The sequence below is a fragment of the Curcuma longa genome, chromosome 10 (genome assembly GCF_044706935.1).
Source record: "Curcuma longa cultivar G26 ecotype Majalengka, Jawa Barat chromosome 10, ITB_CL_G26_1.1, whole genome shotgun sequence".
In the NCBI taxonomy this organism is placed as follows: domain Eukaryota; kingdom Viridiplantae; phylum Streptophyta; class Magnoliopsida; order Zingiberales; family Zingiberaceae; genus Curcuma; species Curcuma longa.
In genome coordinates, this window is record NC_133870.1 from 9,283,281 (window position 1) to 9,306,031 (window position 22,751).

Here is a 22,751-nt window from a genome sequence, read left to right on the forward strand (position 1 = left end):
TAATATTAATATAGAATTCATACAAAAATATATTTACAAATTTAGAGTAGAAATTACCGTATCATTAATTAAGGATAAATTTTTTAAATTCAAATTAGAATAAATCATCAATCTTATTGTTGACATTACTTCGTACCTATCAAATGATATAAGACGATTTGTATTGAAAAAAGATGATAAGGATCACTAAAAATAAGAAATAAAGATCATAAGGATAAAGATTATCTAATTATTCATAAGGTAAATCTGACATAAATCTTAGGCTTAATTTTAGAGATTGTTTCCTAAGTTAGAGATAAGATAAAGATCATAGAGGTGTATATATATTTGTATTATTTTTCAATGGAAACATAAATTTCTTTATAATTCTTTCCTGGTTTCATTGATATAAGAGTTCGACCATGGATTTATTAGAATCCCTTGAAACTATCGTTGCAACTTCGAATATGAATAATTCTCTACATATTACCCAATATAAACTAAACGGGTTAAATTTTAGAGAATGATTTCAATCCGTTCTTTTAATAATTCAAACAAAAGAAAGAGTGGATTTTCCAGTGATGCAACGTATAACCCATGGGAAGTTGAAAATTCTATTGTCATGGCATGGTTGATTAATTCAATGGAGCCTCAAATTGGAAGGACTCGCCTATTCTATAAAAATGCCCAAGAAATCTACAATGTAGTCCAAGAGATATATGTACTCCGATCGTCAAAACACATCCCAATGTTTTAAAATTCGATCAATTCTACAAAACGTGAAGCAAGGATCAATGTCAATGACTGAGTATTACAACTAGTTGGTTAATTGATCTATGACAAGAAATGGATCTGTTTTATACAATTCCTTAGAATGTGTTGAGGATGGAGTGTTGTATGATAAGACTAAAAAAGATTGGATATTCGACTTTCTTCAAGGCATCAACAAAGACTTAGATGAAGTATGAGATCGTATTCTAGGAGTCAAACCTCTTCCTTCACTACGTGAAGTTTTTTCTGAAGTTCGATGGGAAGAAAGTACGAAGAAAGTTATGTTAAATCCTTCCACTCTCAACGTCGTAGAAGAGCAAGCATAAGGATCTACGTTAACAATCACTTGACCACAATTTTATAAATAGAGGAAAAACCAAGTGTGATGTGAGCATTGTGAGAAGCCAAATCATACCAAAAAGACATGTTAGGACATTCATGGAAAACTCCTAGATTGGAAGCTACAAAATCAAAGGAAATTCAAACCATCAACCCACATAGTTGAATCCAATGAGCTAAAGAAAATTCCTCCAGCACCTTTTACTCTGATGAAGTGAAAGTTTCAGTGGCAAAAAGAAAGTCAAACCATCAACCCACATGATGGGGCAATGCATGATTTTTTTGAATTACAAAATATGCACTGATGAAGTGAAAGTTTCAATGGCAAATGGAATTAAAATTATAGTGATAGAGATTGAAGATATTCTTATTCAAGGACTTCAATTAAAATCTATTTTACATGTTCCAAGTTTAATTAGCAAAATAATTAAGGCTCAAGACTTGAAAGTAATATTTCTTAATGATTGTTGTGTATTTCATGATTTATCTCGGGAAGATGATTGGCAATGTTGAAGAATGAGGAGGCCTCTGCTATCTCACTACTTTTTCCTTGAAACCAAAGCCATTAGTTACTCTCTATATGTCTAGTTCAATAAATTTAGAGGTACTCTTATTGCATAGACATTTAGGGCTAGGAGGCGGGTGTATCAAGAGTGGAGAATCTAACAGGCAAAAGATGGTTCATCACATTCATCGATAACCATATACTCATGCTTGCTAGATCTATCTCCTTAAACATACTTGATGTTGAGTATGTGTTTCTATAATTTTATAAAATGATAAGAAATCTATTCCAATGTAACACTACATACTCCGCACAAATAATGGCAGAGGGTACTTTACTCACAATCTTAGAGATTTACCTTCTTCAAAGTAGCATTTTTCATCAAAGCTCATTTCTATCTATACTTCACAGAATGAGATTGCAGAATAGAAAAATTGTCATCTATTAAAAGTGACAAGATCTCTCATGCTCACAAATTCTGTCTCTCATTACTTTTGGGGTGATTCCATCATAACTATAGTCTACTTCATCAATAGGCTTTCATCAAAAACCTTTAAATTCAGCACACCAATCAATTATCTCCAAAAAGAATTTTCTCATATTCTTATTTTTAACTCTCTCCCACTAAAATTATTTGAATGTCCAGTGCTTTTTCCTGTACATGGAAAACTTAACCTGAAGCCCCCAAATGCATTTTCATTGGCTACTCATCCAATCAAAAAAGATACAAGTGTTATAATCCTATCATAAGAAAATTTGAAGATGATATTCATTACCTAACACCGCCCACGGATCTGAGGTTCATCAGTTGATTTTATTCAAAAATAGTTGGTGAATCTAGAGAGCGCAAAATGACTTTAAACTAAGACATATGTGCTTGACCAGTACTCTAAATCTATTGATGTCCTTAAACATCAATGTGTTATATCATATTAAGAGTGATGATTTTTCAACTCGATTTAGGCATGATAAATTATGTCAAAAGCTTATTATAAGTGTTATGATGATGCTATTAACTATCTAACAACCCAAATGAGTTTTTAGATTTTCATTTTTTTTCTTTATTATAGAAATTTATTATCATAGAGACTGAATTTATTTAAAAAAATAAGTTTTTTTCATAGGATAAAAAAATAAGAACAAAGACGTGTTCTTGAAATTGATTAAAAGTATGATATTATTTTTGCTCATGAAGATGATTTAATTAAGTTACCTTTTTCTATATGCATAAACCATAAATGTAAGAATAATATTAATTATATGATTTTATTTATTTTTCATCATCACTATAATAGCCCCTCCAAATAATTTGAGCATTAAAAATGAGGAAATTATTAGCTGTGTGAAAATCGTATGCTGTGAAAATTAATTTATGATTTATAAAGTAGATTACGAGCATGATTGAATTGGTTATTATGAAACAGATTTATTGAAATTGATAAAAATTATATCTCGATGAAATCGAGATAATATCCTCTTTCGTAGTGGTCAGTTATAGTTTCTCAATTTATCTCTTCACATATAGTCATGGGATTGATCGTATGAGACTGTTAGGATGACAGATTCCACATCTATCCAGGAAGAAAATCAGTTATATAGTTAAATAATATATATATTTTTTATAAAAAACAATTATTATAAACAAAAGTAGAAATTATAAAATTTTGAAAAAAATCAAATAATTTCATTTATTTACAGCTCGTAAATAGCAATCCAGTGGGCCGTAGTGGGCTTTCTCCAGCCAGTTCGTCTAAACCCTAATTCCCTTGACGGACCTGGTAAACCTCGATTCCCCCGGCCGTTTGCGTTGTCGCCGGAGCGGTCAAGGGAAATGGAAAAGAAGAAGAGAGGAGAAGCTGCCACCGAGATCTTCGACACCCTCGGGGACTTCACGAGCAAAGAGAATTGGGACAAATTCTTCACCGTCAGGGGCTCCGGCGACTCCTTCGAATGGTACGCCGAGTGGCCGGAGCTCCGCGACCCGCTTCTGGCCCAACTCAAGACCGCCGCCGACGCCGCCGACCCGCTTCAGATCCTCGTGCCGGGTTGCGGAAGCTCTCGCGTCTCGGAGTATCTCTACGATGACGGGTTCCGCTGCACTACCAACATCGATTTCTCCAAGGTCGTCGTCTCTGACATGCTCCGCCGATACGTGCGTTCCCGCCCTGAAATGCGGTGGCGCGTCATGGACATGACTGAACTCCAGGTACTTATGCTCTCTCTCTCTCTCTGTTCACTTGGATTTGTGGCTGAAATCTGAAATATGGTGCCGCGTTCCCTTGCTTTATAGAGACCTAAATTCATTCGATATCGACAAAATGTCTCATTTTATGTATATATTGTTTTCTTGTTTTTTCCCTTCGTGTAAGTTGATCATATTTCAATTTCCTTTTTTCCCTTTGTAAACTCTTTCACCAGAAATGATTTTTATACCTTTAAAATGCTTTTGGTTAACTCGCTAGAATCCAGTTTGCAGAAGAGACATTTGATGTAATTCTTGATAAAGGAGGATTGGATGCACTAATGGAACCAGAGCATGGAGCAAAGCTCGGCACTAAGTATCTGAAGGAGGTAACCAATCTATACATGTTTTCATATGTTTCTCATGTTCTATTAAGTTAAATGTGTCATAAATTGCCTGAAACACATGATTCTTTAGGTTAAGAGAGTGCTTAAGTCAGGAGGAAAATTTCTGTGTCTGACCCTAGCAGAATCTCACGTTTTAGGTAAGTCAAACTGAAACTTTTCAAACAATTATAGGTTAGGTTGATGGCATTATCTCGGTCAAATTTGATGCTTTATTAAACCGATTATATATATTGTGATCTTGTTTTCAATTAGGCAATCCATATTTGAGTCTAACTATTTATACCTTTCTATGTCCTTTTTTTTGTCATTGTTCTGTAGACTAACCTGAATAAATTGATTTTCTTATGTAGCTTTGCTATTTACTGAATTACGATTTGGATGGGATACAAGTATTGCTATTATCCCACAAAAAATGGGCAGCAAATCAGCCTTTCAGACCTTCTTGTTAGTTGCTGTAAAGGGCAAGATGGGTGTGCTAAACCAGCTTAGCTTACTGTTTGGCCATCATTCCATTAATCGTAAAGTAGAGCAGGTATTAGAAGAAACTGCATCCCTTCTTGATACAATTTGTCGAAAAATGCGATAGGTTGAGTTCTTATTTCTTGCTTCAGGTACATGCTTTACTTGATGCGGTTGAAAATGAGAATAAACTTCGCAGCCAGTATTCGTCTGGTGATGATATTATTTATTCTTTGGAAGACCTGCAATTAGGTGCTAGAGGCAATTTGAAGGAACTTCTCCCAGGACGAAGGTGTCAAACTATTCTAGGAAATCATGGTTCACTTTACCATTATAAAGCTATACTCTTGGATTCTAAGCAACATTCAGAACCATTCTTATACCACTGTGGCGTTTTTATTGTGCCTAAGGTAAGTTTGAGCCATGTTTTTTTTGCAATGTATATCCATAATTGATGACAAAAAAGAATTGGAGCATAATTTTCCTTGAGCATTTACTTCTGTATTTTGTCAAATTTGGTAATACAAAACCAATAAAGTTCATCTATTGAGAAGGCAAAAATATTTTGTTTTTGAATGTGCTTGAAGGAAGTATTTGCATGATCTGGACACCCTTTCTAATCTCGAAGAGTACCAGATATTAAAAGTAGAAGATGAAACTAGAATGATGCTGTCTCCCATGATAATGTTCTGGCAGTCTCAAGGGCTAGGGACCTACTAAAATATTAGTGGAGATAGGAAACAATGTTAATTGCCTATTTAATTTGAACAATGGACTGAATATGCAGATATACATTTCATGTTTGTTTGAGTCCATTATAGAGATGAATAACTAAATGTTCATTTATGTTCAACAGCAATTCAAAGAATTACATATTCGATTTGACCAAAGCATGGATATGCAGATAATTTCATGGTTGTTTGAGTCTTTCTTGGTCATCACTTACTGTAGAGTAAATATGATTATTTCTACCATGACCTTCAGAAGCTTGGTTAGGTAGCATTCTTTTCTACTTGAGATGTGAATCTTGCTCTTTATCTACAGTTGATGTCAAATTTTGCATTGGAATGCATTTTCTACGATTGGTTTTGCTTTCTACTTCAGATATGACTATTTGAATCATTCTCTAGGCTCGAGCAAATGAATGGTTGTTTTCTTCAGAAGAAGGACAATGGCTTATCGTTGAAAGTTCAAAGGCAGCTCGGCTGATTATGGTACTTCCATAAATAGGCGTTAACAACTAGCATGATTTGCTTTCTTTTGATAGGTTGAAAGTCTTTAGTTTGTTACTGATGCTTGCTTTTCCTTCCTGTAGGTTTTCATGGACTCGAGGCATACTGGTGCTAGCATGGATGAGATCCAGGTAATGTTTTCTGAATAAAATGTAATTTGTAGGCCGTCTTTCTTGTGTCAGTAGGATTCTTATTATGTCTTTTTGGTTTATGAGATTGTATTTTATACAGAAGGATTTATCTCCACTCGTTAAAGGTTTGGCACCTGAAAGATCGGAAGATGAAACTCCGATTCCGTATGTTTGCTCATTGCTTCTTGTTCTGAAGGATTTCAAGCATGTTTTATTGCCTTTATCCTCATTGTCTTCTTCAGAAATCCCTGATTGTATTATTCTCTTCTATATAGAAATTTTTGATCCTCCCCAAGCTTAAATGAGAATATCAGCTGTGTTGTAATTGTACCATTTTTATCTGCTATACAGTTATTTCATAAACCAAAGATACTAATAGTACCATTACGTATATTTACCGGAATTCGTAGTTGGGCAGGTCACTAGTATCTGATTGTTATGACTGTATTTTTCTTGTCAATAGATTTTGCTGGGACATTGTCGCTTTGCTATGACTATAATTGGAGAGCTTTAGCATGGTCAACGCTCAGCACAAGTCCACAACTTATTGGAGGGAAGCCACTATATATATTATAACCCTTTTTGACTTGCATAAGCATAATGGTGTAATGGACTGCCAATGCATCTCATAATCATTATGAGCAGGTGGAAAATTGAGTACCCTAAATTATCTAATAGTTTATGATTAGTTATGCATCCCTTCATAACCAATACTAATCTGTTGTGTTGTTCCTCAGCACTTATCACCTTGATCTCTCCTATGACTGAATATCCAAATGCTTTTTCCCTTTGTTTGGTTGCATTGTTTTTGGACACAATGTCCAATTTTTACAGGTTTTGTATGCTCTTCAAAATTCATGATATATCTGTTAGATGAAATGCTTGCTAGCTTTGTTGATCAAATAAGGAACTTTGGCAATCTCAATCCAAGTTGAAACTGTTAACCTATGTAACTTGATCTGGCTGGTTGCAGTTCACAATCACTTACTTTGTTGCCCTCTTCCTCATTTTGTGCTTCCTTTGGTTGGTCTCAATTCGAGATTTGGCCTTATATTGCTTTAGTGAATTAAATTTATTGTATCTGCCATTGCTACAAGAAAAAAATGAACCTTTTATACTTCCTATGGCATTCTTATTCAGGATAGTTATGATTTAATTTCTCCCCTTTCTTGTTTGCCATATGTCAAATTTTCAGTCTTTTAATGGGCTTGGAAATTCCTTCACATGCAAAAATTGTTTGGATTAATTCAGGTTCATGATGGCAGGCGATGGCATCAAGCAGAGGGATGTCATCCATGAGGTGGGAGACCAATCTTTTCCTACATGGTGTATAATGCAATAATGTTTTACTTCCTGTTTATTTGTGCAATTTTGATGTCCTTTTCTTTAATTATTACTCTTCAATAAATGAACTCTTTGAGGTCATGCAATCAAGGCTGTCAAAATCGTGATCTCTTCAAGGGACAATGAGGGTTTCATGAGACCAGATCGTGAGCCTTAGAGTATTAGATCATAAAACTAATCAATTTAATACAAATATTTTTTTGATTAATGATATTTGAAATTAACATATGCATTAAGTTTCAATACTAATATTGTTAGGAATATTTAGAATTTTAGGTCGTCATATTATTATAGAGCATAATTAGAATTACAGTAATACATTAACAATTCAATATAATTATTAAGGTGGCATTCTTATATAGAATAGTAACTTATATGAAATGGATGATAATGGGAAAGTTAAATAGGATTCTTCTACTTGAAAAAAGAATTAGCACTTCTATAACAGAAATTTCCTGTTTTAAAATGTCTATGTGAATATAAAGTCTTCCATTGTCAAATTATCAGGGTTCAGGATTGAGATGCTTCATAGGAGTGGTGATAGAACATGGGAGTGGATAGTATGTTTTTGAGATCTCAGCCTGATTGAGATCCTATGGGATCTAGATCGGTTAGGCTAATTTATATCACAGATTGTAAGATTCCAAAATTTGAATCACAACTTTGACAATATCCATGAGATAATTATGTCTTGGTAACTTCTTGTTTCAAATGTTTCTTTGTTTTGTTTTTGTTTTTTTTCCTTTTGTGAAAAGGATGAAGCATGCTAATGGGTGGACTAGAATCCGTTGTTAAATGTGAATTTCTTGATGTTGCTAGTAATTAACATTGTATCAAAGTTTCATGTACTTTAAGCATGCTTTGTCCAAGAATGAGAATATTCATGAGAATATGTAACAGCATAGTTCTGCATTTTTAGTCAAGTATGCGCATGGTGCATTTCTTACTTGTGCATTGTGCCCTGTCATCATATTTATCACCCATATAACTTATGATGTTTTATATTGCTATTGTTGTTCTCTACATTCTTTTTTTTAATGATTACCTTTTCCTTTCTTCATACCTCTTTGTTCTTCTGGTCCTGAAATATTTTCTCCTTCCATGCGATTACAGTTTGGTACCTTCTTTCATTTGGTTTTTCTGTCTAAACCATTTCCCCCATTTATATAAAATATAATCTCATAGGTCACATCAACAGTAACTGGCCATATGATTGTTGAAGATGTGATCTACGACACTGCTGAGGAAGATCAACCAAATCTTAAAGTGTTTCGCCGTCTTACATTTGGTAGAAGCTCAGGTTTGGTGCAATCAGAAGCATTGCTATCTGAAAATATACTTCAGAGCAATCTGTCTGCTGCAAATAAAAAAGGAAAGGTTGTATCTTCAAGAAGTAGAAAAAAGGGTGGTCAGAAAAGAAGTGAATCCCATAAATTGATCCATGGTAATTTTTTGTATATGTTTTCGTACTTTGTAGTATTTTGGTTTAGTAAAACCTTAATGTTGAAAGTGTCATACATGTGAACAGCCTGATGTGCATCTTTTTCTCCAAATCTTCCTCTGCTGCAGCCTTAATTTTCAGAAGAATTTCTCCTTTTTGCTAATAATTTGTAAATTTACATATTATATTTGCTTCATTTTTTTAATTTAAGTTTGGTCTTTTTAAACCAAAACTTAGGATCTAAGAGCATGAAGGTTGATCATAGCTGCCTTGCTAGTCTTTATCACAGTGGCATTGTTTCCGGCTTTGCTCTCATAGCTTCTACTTTGGAGCATATTGTATCATCCGGGAAAAAGGTAGAGTACCCATGTGAAAGGCTAACTTTAGTTTATATTCATTAGATAAAATTTACATTCCTTTCTAAGCATGAAATCTTTTATATACAGATTAGAACCTACATAATTGGGCTCGGAGCTGGGCTTCTTCCCATGTTTCTTCGTGCTTGCCTGCCCTTTCTGCAAATTGAGGTAGGAACTTCATGAGCAACAAGTTATCAAGAGACTTCAGGACAGGTTATTGATTTCCATTTGTTGAAGGTGGTGGAGTTGGATCCTATAGTCTTGGATTTGGCGAGTCAATATTTCAGCTTTGTTGAGGATGATCAATTAAAGGTTGAAGTACTACGTATTTACACCATGATGTTGCTTTCCAAAACCAAATGATTTCCTGAATATTCTGTTGTTTACTTGTTTTAACTCTCCAACTAAGCACAACTGTGCTCTTTAATCTGCAAACCAATTTTGGACTTGATGCAGATAATTCTTTTTTGGCATGATAAGTAGTGACACCTTAGTTTAATCTTCGATCCAGACAACAATTTTGAGTTAATGTAGTGGTTTATAAATAGATAATTGAGCTACTATAAGCTTAAGCATTTTGGATTTGTAGTACTCTCATCTATCTTGGGTAATGACAAATAGTATTGGAGCGAACCTAATCTTAGGCACAATGATGGATTTGTAAAGGTTTGCAGAGTCACCGTTTAGCATCACATATTACCGAGTAGGATGATTCTATGCTATAAGTCTTGATGGGGATGCCAAACTTTAAGTGAGAAGATTGTGACAACCCTAGTTTAATCCCACATGACAAAGTTCTGGGCTAGTGAAGGGGGTTTAAAAGTTTTAAATGATTGACCTACACTTTCCTTGGGGCTAAATAATTTGGGTTGGTGCTTGATCTAACAAGCTAATGTGAATGTTTACTTTGCCTCTTTTTTCTCACTGAATTGTGGAAATTGCTTATTTTAGTGATTTTTTGTCCCAATTAGGTGCACATTGCTGATGGAATCCATTTTATTCGCGATGTGGATGCTGTAAAATCATTTCCAGTGAATGGTACACCTACGCACTCTCTTGCAGATGAAAATAAAACAAGTGGCACTAAAATTCTTATCGTTGATGCAGATTCATCCGATTTGAGGTAATGACCAATCATTTCCTCTTCAGATTGACATATGGTTTGTGTTGCTGACTTTGAATGACACTGCTTCCAGCTCCGGCTTATCCTGTCCTCCTACAGACTTTGTTGAAGATTCCTTTCTCTTGTCGGTAAGGGATTTCCTCTCTGAAGGAGGCATCTTCATCATAAATTTGGTGTCGCGATCAGCAGCAATTAAGCAAAAGGTTATTTTAAGGTTAAAAGCGGTAAGATCCAACTGCACATTTATGTTTCTTTACCATCCAAGCAATGGTGTTTTGTAGTTTGACACATACCTCCTGTCAAATTGCTACCTTAGGTCTTCAACCAACTGTTCTCCCTCGAACTAGAAGAAGATGTTAATGAAATTCTCTTTGCTTTCCCCGCCAAGATGTGCGTCAATGCCGATAACTTGCCCGAGGCTGTTGTTAAATTGAACAACTTGATGAAAATTCCCTTGCCAAATGGGCAGATAGAATCCTGTAGGTTCAGACGGCTACTGTAGGCCAGAAGCAAAACCATATCATGTTTCCCTTCCTTCCAATTTCAGTGTATGGTATATTATCAAATATTATACTACCGAAGAAAAAAAAAAAATACTGCTTCATGTGAATCGAACCCAAGCGGAACGGGGAGTTTGCGACATGAGTGCAACAGAATTGCAGTTAGCAAAACCTTCCAGTTGTATTTGTTAACTGTAAGGTTGTATTAAGATTAAGCAAAGCTTTATTATAGCAAGACCAACCGTGCTCATTCTCCTAGAAAATCAAATCTTTCAGAAAACAAACTGCAATTTTCTCTGGTAAGTTTGTGCAATCTCTGTCAGAGTTGATTCTGTTTATTATCAATCCTGTATGTCCTTTAAACATCTATTTATATGTTCTCTGAATTGTAAGGATTGTCATGAATTGTTGATTGTTTCAATAAGTTTAGTCAAAACAACTGTCTAGACTCGGCAAAATCATTCTTCAGCTTTTTTTCCCTTCTTTTTCTTTCCAAATTCTTTATCAGATTAAATCGAAGATGATGTCTCTGTATTGGTTTTTCACAGCATTCACGTTGTTAATTAATAATAGTATTAGTTGGTGCTCATACCTTTGAAATTATGATGTATGCATGAGTAGGATAATATTGTATATGTGAGTTTCCAATTTGATTGGAGTTCGAAAATATAAATAATTTTGATTTGAGTTCGATTCAAAATAAAATTTAAATTTGAATTCCGTTTGAATGTTTAAATCATGATAAATAATTATAGTTTGATTGAATTTGGTTAATGCGAATTTGTGAATAATGGAATAAAATTTTATAAATTTGAATTGGATTAAAAAAATTATCATATTTTAAGTTAGCTTGAAAATTTTAAATATGAATAAAATATTTTTGAGTTGATTTGAAAAATTTAGGAACACCCCTAATCTCGGCCGAAAGAATATGTTTGCAAGTTAATTTAAGGCTCTATGATTATGGAGGGCTTCTTAGTTTTTTATGTCAATTTGTTTATGCCACTTGGACAGCAATACAAAGTCAACTCAATGTATCTGGTAGTTGACTTTGTTGTTTTCAAGGATGCCATACAGCATCATAGTTGACCACCAACCGTTTAAATTTCAAAACACGGTTTCAATTTTATTGTATTTTTTTCAAGGTTGTAAAGGACTTGAATGAGAGTTGAGTTTAGCTATTTCTTTATCTATTTAAATATAAAAGTAATATAAAATTTATTTAAATACAAAACTAATGTAAGGAAATTTATTCATAAATTATGCAGTATTTTTATTTGTAATTATTAATATTTAAGTTTATTTATTTTATATTTTTATATATAAGCTGAATATTAATTCCATAAATATTATATTAAATTATAAGCTAAAACGAGTAAAAAACTCAGAAAATTTAAGGGCTTTAAACTTTTTTTTTTTAAAAAAAATGTCAATCTCAAATTTAATCATGATTTTACTTAGAAATCATGAACTAATCGAGAAAAAAAAATCTATCAAAATAGATAACAATTAAACCTTTTTAAACAATCGTATCAAAACTATTTGATGGTCACCACTAACATCAATGTAGCCCAAACCAAACTTTTTTAAATCGACAAAAGAATTGGAAGAGAAGATGAGAAGTAGAACTATTTCTAAAGAAATCACTATCTTCCTCATTAACAAATCCATTCTTTTATCTTAGAGCAGCACTTCATCAAATCCATTGCCGATCGTCAACAGTCTTTGCCCTTTTATTTAGCTCCCTTCCCTTTCTTCTTCGTCGTCAAATTCTCTCTTTCCCTTTCGTCTTAAAGAAACATCAACAAGCTCTCTGTCGGAACCCAAGCCATACTACAATGCCGGTGAGTTTTCGATCCAATTTTCATAGAGATGGATTTCAACACAAAAGATTATGGTAGAAATGTGCATGTTTTTTCCATTTTTCTTCTTCTTCTTCGCAAACAGTTCTGTATTTAAAGGGGAACCTTGGTACAATGATAACTTCGTGCACCGAACTACCTCTTTAAACAGTTCTGTATTTGAACATTCAGCGAACTTTGCAGAATCTAAAAAAGGCTTCTTTGCGTGTCAACCCAAACGAGGACAGTGAGGCCTCAGAAGCTCAGTCTGGCGATCCTGAGAGAACAAAGCTGACGAGGGGCAATGTCGGTGCTCGCTTTCGACGAACCCAAACGCCTCCGGTGCGCACCAATGAAGTTCACTTCCGTGAGTTCCCAAGGAATAGCAATGGGCAGCAACCTACTCAACAGGTTGAGCATAAGTCAAGAGCTTTGGTTGAGAGAATTAATGCAACAGTAAGATTTTAGCTTTAGTTGAGAGAATTCTGTTTGTTGTGTCTGAGAGAGTGAGTAGCTAAACAACTCAAGACTAGATTAGTAATGCTAGCTAATTCTTCTGGCCGGCAGACTGAATTCGATGTGATAGTGCCGGCTTTCGATGGATGGGACGAGAAGAATCCAATACCGGGCGAAAACTATACCGAGATCTTCGAAAAGGTAGTTCATGCTCGAAGAAATTTCGACAGTCCGTACAAGTTATCACAGCCTAGAGTTCAGATGAAGGAGACTAAAGCAAAGGTAAGCGCTCTACTTCTTCCATTGGTGCAATAGAACTCACATATCAATATTTTCATACTATTCGGTTTAATTCGGTTCGTTTGCACCCCTAATTGCTACGATCTTGTTTGAAAGTCGACATGAGACACGGATTTGAGTAATATCATGTTAATGGCTTGATTCTTGCAAACTGTAATTTTGTGCTTTTTGTTTCAGGGCTGTGGCTGCTTCAGCTGGATCTGTTGAACATGAATGAAAATTGTGTGATGAAGATCTGTTTCCCTAAATGTCACTTATGAAACTATTTGAATGATCTTTTATTATGAATCCTTTAGATCATGGCTCACTTCTTGTTTCAAATCGAAAACTGTTATCGTAAGGCTTTCAAAGAAAAAGTCGATCATAAAATTTACAAAGTTAATCATTATAAAAGTTTACAATGACAATGTACTCGAAGTTTACTTGCATATCTTTGAATAAGTGAAATAACTGTTTCTGAGACGTAATTGAATTAGTTACGACGGAACAGAGTTACTGAAATAGATAAAGATTGAATCTCGATGAAACTGAGACAATGCCTTCCTCCATCGTGGCCAACTACAACTTCTCGATTTACTTCCTTATAAATGATTATGGGACTGACTGTGTGGCACCGTTGGAGTGACGGATTTCATCTTTTGCTGAAGTACAAGTGAAATAACATATACATGCACCAAACAGGAAATGAACCACAAAGTTCAACATTTTGTAGATCCCCAGATCTCGAACCAATGAATGAAGTTCGACTCGATATATTCTGCCAAGATGCGAATCGCTACAATCTTCAGAACCTAAGGAGAAATTGAGAAATCTGAAGTGAGTCTCAAAAAGTTTCTGATCATTCAATCTGTAGCTTAAGCCCAGAAGTTGAACTACCTGAACTAGTTGAGCTGATGACTTCTAGCATGATTGGTTTAACGGGCCCGGTCGATGAACTTCATTGTCTCGGTTGAGCGTAAACCAAGTTGAACCAACTGAGTGAGCCTCTTAGTTGGACTAGGGGCTGTTCAAACCCAATCGCGCCGCTCAATGGGACTGAATTGACCTGGCAACCCCAATTAGTTCAACCGAAACAACTTGTCAAATTAGCCAAAAATTGACCTGAAAAAGGTAACTCAAACTAATATCCTACAGCCACAAACAGATTCACAAATAGTTAAGTTGAGACAGTGGTTTCTTCACAAGTTAATTTAATTACAGAACAAGATGAAACAAGAAGCAGGGCTGCGAGTTGCAAAAGCTGAAAACTAACAATGTCCAGAGAAGCTGGGAGATTCCATTGCCATCGTACACAGGAACATGAGAACATGAAGGTGGAGACAGCGGCTTCGGGTCACGGAAGGCACAAGGTTATGTTCATACGCGAGCTTCTGTATGTTTTCACACCCTGCTATTCGGTGGCAATGGCACAAATCCATCAAAGAAGTCTCCAAAATAACGGCGTGGCTCGTGGACCAGTTTGGAGATGATGTCGCGAAGCGTGATTACTCCTTGAAGATTCTCCTCCTCATCGACCACATAGATCCGGTGTATCTTCTCAGTGTCCAGCCTCAAAATGACATCTTGGAGGGTATCATTTCTATTACACGCGATCACACCACGTAGCATGGGTGAGGCTTCTTCATGTTCGACCAAGTGATTTCTTACTGCAGTGAGAAAATTTTTAGCTGTGATTGACCTGCAATACCATGCAAATTAAATGTCATTGAAATAGGTAGCAAAGAACAACGAAGTATAACATATTTTAGCACAGCATGTAGCTAGAAAGATGAGAAAACAAGTTAATATAATAAGGCAGGCATCGATACATATTGTCATTGTTTCATACATTTCTGAAGAAGAATAGTTACATAGATTAAGATGGATATGATTTACGACCTATAAAATCCTTCAATGTGTATCTATCTCTTAGAAGAATTGGTATATGCGGAGAACTAAGGTTGTTTACCTAAGGAAATAGGTAGTTTCTACAAATAAATAAAACAAGCAACAGTCTAAGGGTGAAGATTTGAGATAAAAATAGGATTGGCTAAATCTTGAAGTTCAGGACACAAAAACTTAAAATTGGAACATGCAACTTGCTTTGCGCACCTGTAATCTTTGTAAATCTCAGGGGCAGTTAAAAGATACTGCACATCTCTGATGCTTATATTTCCTATTGCCTTGTTTCCACTTTGATCGACAACTGGAATCCCTCCAATTCCTTTCTCTCTCATTAGTTGGAAAGCCTTTAAAACTGGTTGGTGCTCACTAACCTGAAAAAATAAAACAAAAATAAATTCAAGACATCAAGAAGAGCTAAGGCTTTACTTCATGGTCATTTAGTTGAAGGGTAGAAAAATTTGTATAATCAGACATTGGCATATGTGCTATCTTAATGATAATCTGACTCTGAGAAAAATTGAACAAAGATAGGGATCTTGATGCTAGAAAAGGTATCAAAGTATTTACAGGATAAGTGGTCATTTAATCAAATTCATCACGAAACCATAATCCATTATTTCTCTTTTTTAATTACATATTCCTAGGTGAGCATTAGTCCATATGTTAGGCTTGGTTAGTTTGGTGCACTTGCACACATATGACAGAATGCTAAAAGAGAATAAACATAAAAAGGATGGCCATTTTCCTAAGAACTTCATGCTTCTCAGAGAAGTGGTAACACAATCAAATGTACAAGCCAAAAAGAAACATCGAGGTGCAATAGGTGGAGCTTGCGTGACTGTATGCACGCCTAGTTAGTGAGTGTGAAAGAAAATAAAATAAGATGCAAAGGAGAACTGAAAGAAGTTGAGAGAACAAGATGTGTAGCTGTCACTTGTCAGTATTGATATTCTATTTAGAAACAGATTTCATGACTATATTAGACACTAACAGTTGGCACATAGTCATCTAATATTATAAAACATGATTAAAATTATTCATATTAATTGCCAACTCCTCCTCTAAATTCCTTTGAGAAGAGATTTAAAGAAAGATTGTAATTTTCTGAAGAATTTTTTTAAGAAAGATTTTAATTTTCTGAATGTAAGAATTTACATCTTCAGTTAAATAGACTTTTCATGTTCCACCAACGTTGGATAATAAAGACTTGGTCTTAAAAATATTACAATTTGAAGAAATATAGGAGGCAATTGCCTTAATTATGGATAATAAAATTTGGTCCAAAAAATATTGTAATTTGATGAAAATAACAGACGATTACCTTAATCAACCCCTTAGGCTTCATAGAAGGAAGACCCAACTCATATAATCTCTTAGAACCCCAGTTCTCAAACCAGTGAAGATCCACACATTCTGCCAACATGTGAACCACGGCAGATTGTGTAATAATATTTTCAATCTTCCCTGCACCAAGATCAACCACAGGAAGGCTCTTCATTCTGTACTTTGATAGTAATAACAACATGGTAAGGAAAGAGTCAGAGTTTTGAATAGCAAGAAAGGGTGCCCATCTAAAGGATCCTGCAATCTCCTGAACCTATGGAGAAATCAAAGCGATATCTCAGTCCTCAAGATCACACATAAGTGTCTGAACATGTATTTGTAAATATTCCAAAGCACAATACCGTGGTATTCTTGTAGAAATCTGAAGAAGTAAGAGTCTCAAAGAAGCCACCGCCCGTTGAATCAACAGCTTCAGAGACAGAATTTGCAGGCCCAGTAGCAGCAGCAACACCAGCTACATCTTCAGGGGCCGCATCAGTGCCACCAATCTTGGTAACTGCTGCCAGTCCACTTACCTCAAATCCTGTCACAGTTGATCCAGCCTTCATCCTGAGTACTGAAACTTCAGACTGCCAAGAAAATCAGGAAATAAATAGTTAAAACCCCAATAAAGTGCCAAGATTTTTGCTGACATAGTTTGGTTAAGTAAATTACACAATGACATCTTGAAATGAATAACTTATGCCTCCTAAATTGCAAATCTCAGAAAGTCCAAAAGAACCACAAACTTTCACAGTGAAACTCATAACTCAGCTGCACAGCAAACATTGGTTGCTCTTCGAGACTGCTTCAAGACACAGCCCACCCAGAGTGGATGAAGACTAAATTATTCGTGTATTATTATGATAGTTTATCAGAATGTTTCTTCAATTTGAGTACTTTATTTCTAGTCACTAAACCTAGTGAATTTGAAGCTATAAAGAGAAGATTTCATCACATTTGTTTTCATGGAGTTACAGAATGAACAGAAGGCTAAGTAAGATAGTATTATGATATACCTGATAAACAAGCTAAGAGATTCTACAATCACTTGAGATGGAAGGCAAAATTCATGCTGGTAGATACTGCAGCAGTTCAAGCTGGCACAGCAGATGATTACTGCCAAAACAGCAGGATGCTCATCCACCCTTACACAAGGAATGTGATAAGGCTTATAAAGCATAATAGGTCAGCAACATGAGCTGGTTTACTTCAATTTCACTATTAACCTTAAAAGGTCATGTTAACCAAGTAATGACATTGGAGAAAACTTGTTTGCTTGACTATGAATTGAAATAGGATCGACAAGGAAGAGATAATGTAAAGTATAAGTTGAAAATTCATCAAGCACGCCAATTTCAGAGCTAAGGTCACCCAGAATCAAGCCCAAGAAACAAGATCATACTGAGTGTTTTTATCTTAGAAAAATGATGTAAAAAGGATTATAGATAAAAAGTGCATTCTTTGGAAGACATCAACAGGAAATATTGTGTGGACAACTTCCAGTAAACCATTATAGGATAAGAGTTATGGAGAAACATTTAGCAAAGAGGTTTGCTAATTGCATTGAAAAGATTGCTTGTGAACAAGTATCAGTAATCACTTCAGGGGAAGGAAAATACCTTCAGAGGTTAAGGAAGTGTTGTTTATTGTTTTGGTCCTTTTGCATATATTGTTTGCAAGGATCCTATGCTATCACACAACAAGGTAAGTAAATATATGGGTGACACTAATGATCCGAATGAGGGAGTCTATAGAATATACATCTTCAGATTTGGGAAAAAAAAGGGGAAACCTGTAAAAGAACTAAGTTTTGAAATGAAAAGACATTAAGGCATTTAAATCTAAAATAATATGTTGGTGCAACCATGCCCCAAGTGACTGAATTTGACCATATAATTTTGATGTCTTAGTAAGGGTTTAAAATTAGGTTTATATGGTATTACTTATATTGCATGTCAAGTGTACAAGTGCAGATTAGTTGACACTTATATTGCAGGAGCAATAGGTGAATCCAAATGGGTCGAGGAAGATCACACATTTAGCAAAAATGAAAGTCCAATAGGCATTGGTAGATAGGTGAAGTCCAAGTCGGTGAAGGTTGCCCAACATTTGATAGAAAAGAAAAGCCTAATAAGCATTGGCAAATGCGTGAAGTCCAAGTGGGTAAATATCAACCAAATATTTGATAAAAGAAAAGAAAGTGCAACAAGAGTTAGTAAATAAGTGAAATCCAAGTGGGTCGAGGATAACTTGACATTTGACAAAGAAGTCTCGCGAGTGTTGGTAGATCTGGAATAGGAGTTGACAAACGAGGAAGACCTAGAGGCAAAGGCCTCTTGGCAAACGAGAAGTACCAATAGGTTAAGGTAATCCAGATATGCAACATGCAAGTGTCAAAGGTAAATTCTTGTCATGTGAGTTGTGAGAAATATGAGCGACTTGTATTTTGGATGTTGAGTAGTTCTCTTACTTAGATAATGACTCGATTAAAAAATAAGTGTTTTAGGGTCAAAATCAATAAGTCAATTAACTCATGGTTACAATCAGTTGATTGTTATGGTTAGTAGACTAAAGACAGAGACCTTGCAAAAAGAAAGGCTATATTCTGGATTGAGTAGACTAGATGGCAGTTCAATCGATTGATGCATGTTCAATCGATTGATTGTAACCATACAATTGATTAGAGATAGAATTCTTATGAACATAAAAGTTTTATTCCATGTTGAGTCAAGTGATCAGTCGACTAATGGCTAGTTAGTTGACTAATGCTCTATTCCGAGCAAAAAAGAAGGTTTCTATTTGTAACGAAGTTGACTTGTAGTCAACTAAAGTCAATCGACTGGGCAGTTGATTGAGTTAATTATATATTCAAAAATTATACCATTGTAGACAATCTCACCTAGAGGAGTGACTGCATTAAGACAACTCGAGATCAACGAGCATATCTAAATGAGTCAACTAACAGGTGTCAAAGTGGACTGACATAGATTATAGTCAACTAGAAAGGTTTGGAGTTGACTGAAAGCAGCAGCTAACGAAGATTAGTTCTGCACAGAAGTCAACTAACAGTGAAAATCAATAGATTACATTAATGTAGTGCAATTGCTGAAGTTTATCCATGGGAATTTGGAGGGCTATAAAAAGAGAGGCAAGAGAAGACTAGAGTTTTGACAACAATTCCCAATCAATTTCTCAGCTTCCAAGTGCTTTATTGTATTTATTTTTACTATTGTTTTTGATTTTCTGAGCTAAGATCTTTACCTTCAAACTCCATATTTTTACAAACTCTTACTGCACTTCATCTTCATATTGTAAAAAGGTTTCACCACCTCTGGAAGATTTTCGAAAAGGAGAAAGGTAGTGGTTTTTCATGAATTAACTTACCTTACGAGTCCATAGACTATGAAATAAGAAGCAGGAATTCCAAATCACGTAAATGCTTGAGTATGTTACTTTATTGTTTCATGTGCATTTTATTTTTGTTGTATTTATATCTCTAATATTTTAAAAAATATTATTGTGCTATTGACAAACCAACTCCCCCCCCCCCCCCCCCCCCCCCCCCCCCCCCACGACACCATACACAATCTCAAATAATACTCAATTTCTCTCCCATGAGAAAGGAAAAGTTCCTTATGATGGTCATTCAATTTCTTTCTTTTCTTCCACTAGGAAAAGGTTTCTTGATGATAAATGTATGGTTTGAAATCACGCGTTGTATTGAGCAGCATAGTCAAAACATACCATTTCAAAAAATTACCAAAATCAAAATGCATCAAGATGAATCAAACAATATTCTCTTTTTTAACTAATTTTTCTAAAATTCTAATTGTGAATTTATTTTTAGCTAATTGTCTAATTACTATATTATTATTTTTAGAAGTAACCAAACTAAGTAAAAAGGTAATAATGGAGTAAATCTCAAGTGTCAACATGATGTAGCCTCTCTCTTCCAATCATAGGCTAAAACTCTAGCACAAAATGCATTTTTGAATTTTGAGAAATGCTTTAAAAATTTTAGAATAAGATAGAAAAGTTTGCAATTTATGTCTTGAAGATAAACTATAAATTTCACAATGCAATATTCAAAAGGTATGAAAATGATGCTTTAAATAGCAGATAAAAGATTCTCTTTAATTATAGGAATGTAATTCTCATTATATACAACATAATTTCAGTGGTAAATCAATCAAATATGAGAAATTACCACAAACATCTGTGATTGAACAATATACAAACCAGAAACATGAGCCAATAAGTAATGTGTTAGCATCAAACCTGATGTAGAAGCCATACAGCAATTCCTGGAAACTCAACAATACCGATGTACCTATCTATCCAGCTAGCATCTTCAGGTGCATCCACATTCGTTACCAGTGCACTTAAGATCTTGTGTTTGGATAATATCTCAACAGCAGCAGATAGGGTTGCATCTGAAGAAATCTCAATAACTAAAAACAAAACAAATGATGAACACTTGATGAGAACTTTTTCATATAAATGATTTCTTAAATTATAGCTCCCACAACAGTAATTCTTCTGAAAATAACATGTTCATCATCACATGATAATGGCAACTCTGGGCAAAAACAATCAACCTCAATAGATCTAAGAAACCATTGCAAAGTGATGAACAGATTAGAGGCAATCCATTCAAAAAGGAAGGAAAAATCCATTTGATCCAATGATTTATTTATAAACTAAAACTATTTTACTATAAAAAAAATGATAAATCTCAGTTAGTCCTGTTGACTATCTCTGGAGGTGACCGGCCCGGTCTCACAGAAGTTTCCCACCGGTAACCAGGGTAAATCGGGAAGTGCACGCAGTGGCCAGCCTAGACGCCCAACATCCTTTGATTGCGCTCCCCATTTGGAGGAAAACTATTTTACTATAACATGATCGTTAAAGGTACTTTCTCATTTAATGATTATACTATCCATAGATAAATATAATTGAACATGTTCAGTACAATAATTAATAAATAAATTTAAAAATATTATTTAAATAATTTTTTGAATTAGTATAATTATTTTTTTTAATTGTAAAATTCCTAGCATAAAGAAGGCATTGCACTTTTCATGTTTAAAAAAATACAGAAGGATCAACTCTATAATGTGATCAATGGTTAGATACAACCGAGACCAGGCGGTTCATAATCAACTAATTTTGCCGGATTCAATGTTCGTCATTCTAATAAACCGGAATTAGGGTGCTGCAGATGCTAACGCACAATGACAAGTTTACCAGCTCAGAGGTTCTAGGCATGCTCGGCTCCATATGCTACCACAAAACAGAATGTATAGATTAAGCCTTTTTAATATCCAACCCAAACTCAGCATATGAAAAATATCTACTGCAGAGTATAATTTTCAAACTTCGAGTGAACTCAAATCGCCCCATGATTTATGAATTCCTAGCTTATCAGATGCGAGATCGCAGATATACGCTGGATTAGAGCGAAAGTACGCTTGCTAACGAAAACAACGCGAAAACGTAGGGAAAATGATCTAAAGTTAGACTAAACTAATTATAACTAAAGAACTTAGGGTTAGGAGTGAAGAAAACAGCAAAGGCGGTGGCGAAAAGGAGAACCTTCGGACGGCGGCGCGGGAGGGAAGGAAGAGACGGGGAGGTCTTGGAAGCAGGAGTTGAGCTTCTCGGAGGGACTGAGTTGAGGCTCTTGCACGTCCCACAGATCCTCCAGCCGGTGGCCGATCTCCGCCTCCGGGCTCCGCGGCGACTTCGGCACCGGGCTCTCCATTTCCACTCTCTCGCTGTCTCTGTGGAAAGAAGAGTCATTACGAAAACAATAAAATAAATAAATAAATAAAATAATCCAATTTAAAATTAAAATTATATTAAAATAAATCGACGGTGGATAAGAATATAGTGCACATTTTCACTTTGCTCCCATTGCTGCATTACTTTTCACTTTTAACCTGGAATGAAGGTATTGATTTTTAATTTGACCCTTAATTTATTCTCCTAAAATCCCTTTAAAATTTTAAAATCATAAAATGCTCCCACATAGATTTTCAAACTTTTTCATTTTTTCCTTTAACTATCGACAACATTGTTTTTCTTGATAAAGAGTTTCTATTAATTAATTTGATAATGGCTAGGGGACAAAATATTTTTTAAAAAATTGTAGGGGTGTTTTCATGATATA

At 34.9% G+C, this 22,751-nt stretch overlaps 3 protein-coding genes across 4 annotated transcripts; 2 read left to right on the forward strand and 1 right to left on the reverse strand.

The window, feature by feature from the left end:
- The first annotated feature begins 3,344 nt into the window (after positions 1–3,344).
- Positions 3,345–10,856, forward strand: LOC141836162 (uncharacterized). 2 transcript variants are annotated; one of them, XM_074723584.1, is made up of 16 exons: positions 3,345–3,800; positions 4,064–4,165; positions 4,254–4,320; positions 4,534–4,715; positions 4,795–5,052; positions 5,773–5,856; positions 5,958–6,005; positions 6,106–6,170; positions 7,257–7,305; positions 8,535–8,793; positions 9,028–9,146; positions 9,237–9,317; positions 9,387–9,461; positions 10,121–10,272; positions 10,346–10,496; positions 10,589–10,856. In XM_074723584.1, exons 1-16 carry the CDS (start codon positions 3,426–3,428, stop codon positions 10,772–10,774), a joined length of 2,253 nt encoding a protein of 750 aa, XP_074579685.1. In that variant the 5' UTR covers positions 3,345–3,425; the 3' UTR covers positions 10,775–10,856. The 2 variants fall into 2 exon arrangements, with proteins under 2 accessions (XP_074579685.1, XP_074579686.1); XM_074723585.1 differs by having other exon boundaries at positions 3,709–3,800; positions 4,057–4,165.
- Positions 10,857–12,610: 1,754 nt separating this feature from the next.
- On the forward strand, positions 12,611–13,576 carry LOC141835606 (uncharacterized). Its single transcript, XM_074722993.1, has 4 exons — positions 12,611–12,616; positions 12,806–13,069; positions 13,181–13,351; positions 13,547–13,576. Exons 1-4 carry the CDS (start codon positions 12,611–12,613, stop codon positions 13,574–13,576), a joined length of 471 nt encoding a protein of 156 aa, XP_074579094.1.
- An 889-nt stretch (positions 13,577–14,465) lies between these two features.
- LOC141836479 (SNF1-related protein kinase regulatory subunit gamma-1) lies at positions 14,466–22,361 on the reverse strand. The gene is made up of 6 exons (XM_074723982.1): positions 22,175–22,361; positions 20,858–21,030; positions 16,939–17,166; positions 16,575–16,850; positions 15,461–15,624; positions 14,466–15,047 (listed from the first exon to the last, which is right to left on the reverse strand). Exons 1-6 carry the CDS (start codon positions 22,341–22,343, stop codon positions 14,750–14,752), a joined length of 1,308 nt encoding a protein of 435 aa, XP_074580083.1. The 5' UTR covers positions 22,344–22,361; the 3' UTR covers positions 14,466–14,749.
- Between the last annotated feature and the right edge of the window lie 390 nt (positions 22,362–22,751).